The following is an 8,955-nucleotide window of genomic DNA, read 5'->3' as shown; positions in this document are numbered from 1 at the left end:
TCCAGCCAATTATTTACCAGTTTTAACCCTGTAGACTTTCAGCTCTTACACATTTTACACCAGTTACCATAAAGGAGAATTCAGAGCGGCCAATCCACCTTTTTATTTTTAATAAGATGAGAGAGAACACAGGAGAACGTACCAAATTCCCCTCAGAGACCAAGATCAAACATAACCCCTCCCCCTTCCACCAATGTCCCTGTACTGCTGTGTTACCCCCAAATCATGGGATTTTAATGAGTTTATGAGTTTATACCTGTCATATATTTACAGTGAATTAATAATTGACTCACTCATTCAACCACTTACTTATTCACCCACCCACTAACCCACTTACACACTCACTCACTCACTCACTCACTCCATCAATCTAATGCATGGTTTGGGAAGGAACATGCAAAACTGACCATCATGTGGTCAGGTTTACATTTGTCATGTTCATCATGTTCTAGGATGGTTCTGTGATTACAGTGTATTAAATATAGACTATAGTATTTAATAGAAGTTACCCAATATATGAATAAATAAATCTATTAAAGCATGGTCTATAATATTTGTGATATTACTGTAGTCTAGTGTCATGTGAAAGGTGCTTTACCACCTAGAAGGATGTGAGATTGAATACTGGCTCCTCTATGCAACCTCTTTTGGGCCCTTGAGCAAGGCCCTTAAAATTGTCTGCTCCAGAGGAGCTGGACAATGACTGACCCTGCGCTCTGACCCCAGCTTCCAAACAAACTGAGATATGCAAATAAGGAATGTTATTGTACAGGGCAGTTATAGCCTAGTGGTTAAGGTATCAAAAGGTCACTGGTTCAAGCCCCACCACTGCCTGAGTAACCCTCTATTGCTCAGACTGTATACTGTCACAGTACTGTAAATCATTTTGGATAAAAACGTCTGCTAAATGCTGAAAATGTAAATATGTATGTGTATATATGACAGATAAAGACGTTTGATCTGCCCTAGATTATTATTATTATTATGGACAGTTAATTACAAATAACTGTTACTATTGTCACTGTTGTTATTAAATAAAGATAAAAGCTTGCTTTTAACATCTTACAGGATATTAAACATAATTCATATATGAATCGTTACTGTAAAAAATTGCAGTTGTTACTAGGTAAAGACAGAAGGAGGCTTGATTTACAGATGTGGCTGTTACTGTCAGACTCAGTGGTGGTAAAATTCTTTGAGAATGGAAGAATGAAGCAGAAATAAAACGCTGTCCCTTTAACAGCAATGTTTTGCCGGTTAGACAGGAATGAGGTCAGACATAAAGCTCCTCATTGCACCCGCCGATTATTATTAGGTTCTATATTCAGCCATTCAGGACGGAGGGGCGTGGCTATATCCAAAGACGAGCTGGAGACAGCGGCTGATTGGCTGCTTTGCGCTCGGCTGCTGGATAAAGCCGCGGTGGAAGCAGCGGCTTGAAGAAATCTCTCAAAAACGTGAGCTTAACAAGATCCGGACTATGAAAGAGCGCAGCGGCTCAGACCTGGCGCATGGTGCGAACACTGGGCAAGCTCAACAGATCTCTGTCTTAGACACAAACAGTTTTTTGTTAACTGACCTGCTGGCCATCCAGAGCGGCTCAGGGCTCGTTTTCAGTCGCACCGGCAGCTAAATGTTTAACTTTTCCATTAACGAAGTAACTTTTGCGCATTTTTACGCGTGCAAGAGAGGCGCGTAAATCAGTAAAAAAAAAAAAAAAAAAACGCAGTAGTTTTGGAGCTGGATCACTTCTGAAGAGTTATGGTGGCGAACAACCCCGATTTGCTGCACACCGACTCAGAGATGGAGCTCGACGCGGATTCTTCGCGCAGCCCGGGCTCGCCGCCTGCCTCTCCCGACAAGCTGGACGTGGCGTGGTGCAAGACGCCCACCGGGCACATCAAGCGACCCATGAACGCGTTTATGGTTTGGTCGCAGATAGAAAGGCGAAAGATCATGGAGCAATCCCCGGACATGCACAACGCGGAAATCTCCAAGCGGCTTGGCAAGCGCTGGAAGCTGCTCCGGGACTGCGACAAGATCCCCTTCATCCGGGAGGCAGAGCGGCTTCGGCTCAAGCACATGGCCGACTACCCGGACTACAAGTACCGCCCCAGGAAGAAAGTCAAACCGGCCAGCCAAGCCAGTGCGTGCAAGTCTGAGAAAGCTCTCACTAGCACAAAATCGTCCAAAAAGTGCGCGAAGACGCATAAAAGTGCTTCACACAAACCGAGAGCTGCGTCCTTATCCAAGCAGATCCCGGATACGAAAACAACCAAGCGCTCGCAGTCGCACCCGGGCGGAGACAGCGTCGCGCCGTCCGTGCCATCCAGCCCGACTCTGACTGAATGCGGGGACGCGCCGAGCCTGTACGAGGACGCTCGGGCATCTTCTCCGACACCATCCGCGTCTCACTCTTCGTCCTCATCTTCGTCTTCTTCCTCCTCCTCATCCTCAACGCATTCGTCCTCCTCGGATGAAGAATTTGAAGACGACCCGCTGGATTTCGATCCCAGTCCAGCCAGCATCTCCGGATTCGGCAGCGACCACGCAACAAGCCTGGACCGAGATTTAGACTTTGGGTTCGAGTCGGGATCCGGCTCGCACTTCGACTTCCCGGACTACGGCACGCCAGAAGTGAGCGAGTTGTTTTTGGGGGACTGGCTGGAATCCACGATTTCCAACTTGGTGTTCACATATTGAGCAGAGCGAACTTGATGTGAGAGACTTTGGTCGTGGAAATCACAAACGCGCACCTAAACGCGCAGTCGAGATGCGCCGTGTGCGCAATAAATCCCCACCTGTTTCATATTAAAACGCTGTGGGTTGACACGCTTCTATGTTGGTCGACCAGACGAGGATGACGAGGAAGTTCCAGGTGCAGAGGAGGTCGAATTATTGAGGTAGTTTTGCCTAATAATGTGTTTGAAAGAAGGAATAACAAGTGGTGGCACCTTCTATAAAAGGGACGTTTAAAATCCATCACTGATTGACAGACTGATGGCGCGCAGTGCACATGTTGAGCATGCTGACTATAAGGTGTTTTGCCTGGAACAGGTTTGAGTGAGGACAATATAAAGACTAATTCCTCATGAGTTCTGGGGAGGAGGGGGAACTGTTCAGCTGTTTTAGTGAGAGCAGTGCACATGCTGAGCCATGCTGACTGTTTCCAGTGATGGCACCTTTTACAGAGACGTTTCAGATCTACGACTGATTTACTAGCCACAAGTGCACATGTTGATGCATGCTGACTGTTTGCCTGAGTGGGTTTAAGAAAGGCAGCGTTTAGACAAAAAGCCCACGAATGGTGGCAAGCAAAGTTTAAATTATCTAGTCTGTAGTGCAACTAAACCGACACTGTTCACACATTATGACCGATGCAATGTTTTGCCTATGAGTGGGTTGAACAGAAGACAGTATTTGAATGGGACGTTTTAGTTGGCACATGTTGGCACAAATTGACTGTTGAAGTGTTTTGCTTATGACTGACTGTATATGTATGACAAAACCATCAGCCAAGCAGAGATCTGACTTTCAGTGGGACAAAGGGACATTTAAAAACCAGTTCTTTAGTGGACCAGATGAAGGTCCAGGAGTTTGGTGACTGTTTTGAAGGGACGATTGAAACAACTGACTGACTAATTGATGTCATGCTTTAGACTGGTGCATGTGTTGGCACATGCTGACTGGTGTAGTGTTTTGAAAGGAACAGAGACCATAAATTTTACAGCAGATGGTAGGGTTTTATTGGTAACATAAGTGACATAAATCCTCTTTATATAACATAACAATATAAAATTGAGTTCTAAATCAAAAATAAAATCCAAATGCTGCACAGACTACAGCACAGATCAGCCCAAATAAAACCAGCATGTTTGGAATTCACACTTTGAATATTTTTCCTCTTTGTGCCCCCCTAATGTAGGACACAATCCAAATCTGTTCACTGATGGACTGACTGATGTGCCTAGTTTAAACTGGACTAAATACAAGACGAGAAACTCATCACCAGCTTTCTTTCCCATCCAGGAGATGTCAGGTGTAAATGCAACTCAGACGGTTCAGCTGTTTTTTTTTAGTCTTACACTACGAATACAAATCAGGACCAAAATCCGTCCGAGGGGCGTCTTCGCTCTCCTGTTTTTTTTACCTGCTCGGTATCGGTATCTTCTTATCTAAACTTCTTTGTGCTCATTTTATATCGATGTATTTATACAGGTGGCATTTCCTCGTGCTAAAGGAACAGTTGGGAGGAAATGCCAGTCTGGCCCGGCGGTGGCTCGTGCTTTTTGTAAGCCACGCGAGGTCTGAAGTTTCCGGTGAAGCTAATTCCTTTAGCTGACGTAACTTGTCGTGTAGCCTCCAGATGCAACACGTCTGTTTTCCAAGGGCTAGAAACCGTGTGAGATTGTGTAATTGAAGTCCGAAACGTCCGTGTCATTTTCTACTCGTATTTTTGTACAATTTAGTCAAAGCGGTTTACAAAGGTCACAATTCCTCCACCAGCCACACAGAGACTGTATGTAGCACCAGCAGCAGTGTCCTTATGGGAAATACTGTTCCAATACTGTTCTTGTGCTTTATTAGCAAAGCCTTTCATTTTATTTTTAATTTGTATTTTGTTTTTGAACCACTGGATCAAATCTGAAAACGCCTACAGAAATGAAGTACTGCTCTCACTCCGAAATGTACAAGGATGTTTTAATCTTTTTGTACTTGTCGTAGCTTTTTTAGTGTGTCACGTGAGGCATGGTGACTAGCGTTTTCGTACTCTTACTTTCTCGATTCAGGTTGAGCTAAAAAAAAAAGGATGAAGCGTAAATAAAGATTTATGTACATTGATTGTATTATAGGTAAAGACTGTGTGCTTGTTTGACAAGGATCAGTCGCCACAGGCACTTGAACATATACCTTTATGATGTTTGTCCCTCTGTTTGACTTGTTGTTCATGAGTTCTTCGGGATAAAATAGGCCTATATACATTTTATATTTGTTTCATTTTGTGCAATATGCTGTGTACAATATTGTTTTGTCTTGCCATACCATATCTCTGTTATTTTTAAAGTAGAGAATTCAAAAGCCAGCCAGTTGTGTCGTCACTGCCTGCCAGACCTCTGTACAAAAACAACAAAAGAAAAAAAAAAAACTTGTCTTTTTTCCAGAAGAAAATAAAATCAGCTGGAACTGAGTTAATGTCCATGGGTTGCATTTTCTTCCACGCACCTCATGAAATCCACACACTTCTGCTTTATACAGTCATATAGTTACATATAGTTACATAGTTACAATACAGACAAAAACAAAAGCAAGCTTTAGAATCTGACATGCAAAGAAAAAACACACTCCTGCTTCAGTCATACAGTTAAATACAGACAAAATCAGATCTGACATCAAAAGTGGATTTATAGTAAATCAAAAATAAGGTTTAAATTGTTGAAACAGTTGCTAAAGCTGTTATACAAACCATTCATCCTGGACCAGGAACACTGGGCACAAAACAGAACCAATCCATAACAGGGCATCACCGCCACTCACTCTTTTACCCACCTATTAACATCTACGGATCATTTAAAGTACCCAAACAAACACCAAACTATTACATCTTTGGTCAATATATATATATTATATATATAACTATATGACTGTATAATATTTATATATATATATATATATATTATATATTATACATTATACAGTCATACAGTTAAAATACAGACAAAAACAGAAATACGTCTGCCATGAATTAAGCTGCTGGGATGTTGGCGACTGTTTACAGTCAAGCAAGCTTTAAAACCTGGCATGCAAAGAGAAAACACATCAACAACAACAAGCTTCAGCTACGCTTTAAGGTGCCTTAAGGTACGCTTTAAACTCGTTATGCCTGTGAAAAGCTTGCTTGACAGTGATCAGTGGACAGTGACATCCCATGTCTGATCTACTGTTTGTGGATCCTGATTTACATCTAATGATCTGGAAGAATTTTCCAATCAGGTAACACTTTCTGAAATGAAAGCAGTCAAACGGTCACATATGGGGTACATATTGTATTTTGGGGTTAAACTTAAATAAAAGCTCTTTTGTATCTTATATTATAAACATAAGACGTGTAGAAGACGTATCCTGAGGTGCTGGTGCCTCCACAATGCCAAAAAAGGTACATTTATGCAATTTCATTTCTGATCTGATCATTTCATTTCTTTCATTTCTGACCCAGCGTATCATTTATGAAAACACACAATAAACCGATGATGAAAGATAAAAAATAGAAACATTATAAACACTGATGTGACGTACGTCCTTAATAAGTGTATGTAAACTTTTGAACTCTACTAAAATTGCTTTTATCTAAAGATCTAATTGTTGTTTTGGTGTTTATGCCATTTTTATAACATGCAAGATTAATCATATTAATGTTTATACTTAAATAACAATAAACACATGAATATAAATGTTATACCGTATACATACACTCTAATCAAAAGTGGATTTATATTAAATTAAAAATAATGTTTAAATTGTTGGAACAGTTGCTAAACCTTTATTAGTTCTTTAAAAAAAAAGCTGCTATGCAAACCATTCATCCTGGTCCGGGTTACCTGTGCCAGCCATGAACACTGGACACAAAACAGAACCAATCCATAACAGGGCATTACCAACACTCATTCACCCACCTACTAACATCTAGAGATCATTTAAAGTAGCCAAACATGTCCCCACATCTGCGTGGGTTTACTCCGGGTGCTCTGGTTTCCTCCCACAGTCCAAAAACATGCAAGTAAGGTGAACTGGAGACACTGAATTGTCCAAGACTGTGTTTAATATAACCTTGTGGACTGATAAATCTCTGTTGTGGATGTAACCGAAATGTAAAACGACATTAAAATCCTTATAAACAAACATTATTATTATTATTATTATTATTAATTATTATTATGAACATTTAAACAATTGATTGCATTTTAAAGCCATTATAAACATCTGCACCAAGAATCATTAATTCAATAATTCAGTAATTATTTCTAATTAGTCACTTTGTCTTGCTAAATACGTCCCAGTGTGAGGGGGTCAATTAGCACAATCACATATAGACATAAGGTAGAAACACACACTGGACAGAGTGCCAGTCCATCACTGCGCAACACACACTCAGTCGCCTCCTGACACACTTACTTCCACATCTCAGTCATTTGAAGAACATACCAAACAGTTTCCAGACAACGACCACAGATGAGGATTGAAACCATCTTGACTGCGCCCCAGTGCACAAATCAAGATTCATATACTTGGTGCGGAGGAACTTCCGTGACCTGTACAGATCCCTGACCTCCACCTAATGAGCACCTTTGGGATCGACTGGGATGTTGAAATTCTACACCAGGGGTTTTGGTCCAGATGCCTGACTTCATAAATGCTCTCTTTGACTGAATGGGCAAGATGTCCCACAGGCACACTCTGAAAACTTTGTGGAACTCGTTCTCAAAAGAGCAGAGGCTGTTATAGCTGCAGTGGGGGAGGGCAAACACACACACACACACACACACATGTTTTTGGACTGTAAGAGGAAACTGGAGCTCCCAGAGAAAACCCACATAGACACGGGGAGAACATGCAAACTCCACACAGAAAGGACCCATATCACTCCACCTGAGAGTCGAACCCAGGACCGTTTTTGCCGTGAGGCGACAGTGCTACCCATCGAACCACCGTGCCACCTATTATGATGTCCTAACGAGCCTAATTAACGAGAAGCTGGCAGACGTTTGATTTGTTTTCATACACTCCGGTGTGGCAGGTTTATCTGTGGTTCATACAGACGCACTAATACTTCAGAGCATCACAGCTGACTGTGGCCTATATAATATATCACGTTCCAGTCTAATCCTGCAGACAGGGCACAGACGGCGCGTCCGTGGGGGAGGGGTGTCAGACCGTCTGGACCCAGTGGTACGACTCAGGGAGATCGGGGTGATGTTTTTGTTATTGTTGGAGGGGAAAGGAAGGAGGGAGTGAGGCTGGGATTGACAGCATCAGATTGGACTAAATGTCTGAACCTATTCACTGTTCCTGTGTGTGTCAGTGAGCGGCCGGAGAAACGGAGATGAGAAGGTCAAACACATTTACTCAGAATCTATAAAACTGTCCACACAACAATGGAATGGAACAGTTGTTATATAGTACCCAGTAGTTCCCAGTATATACTGGCGCAGAATTAATGTATGTGTACAGTATACCCAGTATAGTATGCATACACATGTGCAGCATGTGTTATAATGTATACAGTTTATGGTATGTATAGTCTATATAAACAGATGCAGCATATAATATACAGCATATACTGTTGCACTGTGTATACACTGTATACTATATAATGTGTATATGCTGATGCAGTATATATTATATACATGTGCACTATGCATTATACAATGGTTAAGTTGGCATTATACTGGGCACACTGGTGTATATATTGGTGCAGCATTTAATATACAGTATATATTGGTAAAACATGCCATATACTAGGTATACTGGTGGGTGCAGCATGTAATATAGAGAATTTACTGGTGCTGCATGCAATATATACCGTAGATTACACTGGTGCAGCATGTATAATGCAGTATATACTGGTGCAGGGTTTACTTTAAAGTGTATACTGGTAAAGCATACATTATGCAATATATACTGGTGCAGTATTTACTATACAGTGTATACTAGTAAAGCATGCAATGTATGTATTGTATACGGGTGGATGCAGCATGCAACATACAGATTATACTGGTGCAGCATGTATTATGCAGTCTTCACTGGTGCAGTATTTAGTATATAGTGTATACTGGTAAATCATGCAATATACCAGGTATACTGGTAGGTGCAGCATGCAACATACATAATTATACAAAATATACTGGTGCAGCATGCATAATGCAGTACAAACTGGGCAAGTATTTACTATACAGTGTA

At 41.5% G+C, this 8,955-nt stretch overlaps 1 protein-coding gene across 1 annotated transcript; it reads left to right on the top strand.

Annotated features, from left to right (window-relative positions):
* The first annotated feature begins 1,486 nt into the window (after positions 1–1,486).
* sox4a (SRY-box transcription factor 4a) lies at positions 1,487–5,188 on the top strand. The gene has a single exon (XM_063010032.1). The coding sequence runs from the start codon at positions 1,762–1,764 to the stop codon at positions 2,701–2,703; it is 942 nt and encodes a 313-aa protein (XP_062866102.1). The 5' UTR covers positions 1,487–1,761; the 3' UTR covers positions 2,704–5,188.
* Positions 5,189–8,955: the final 3,767 nt, after the last annotated feature.

Source organism: Trichomycterus rosablanca, chromosome 2 (assembly GCF_030014385.1).
Source record: "Trichomycterus rosablanca isolate fTriRos1 chromosome 2, fTriRos1.hap1, whole genome shotgun sequence".
Classification (NCBI taxonomy): domain Eukaryota; kingdom Metazoa; phylum Chordata; class Actinopteri; order Siluriformes; family Trichomycteridae; genus Trichomycterus; species Trichomycterus rosablanca.
Note: the sequence above shows the minus strand (reverse complement) of the source record. Positions and strands in the feature narration are given on the sequence as shown.

Bases quoted from the DNA above. Each gene is read 5' to 3' on its own strand.
- sox4a (XM_063010032.1), top strand. From the start codon at position 1,762: ATGGTGGCGAACAACCCCGATTTGCTGCACACCGACTCAGAGATGGAG.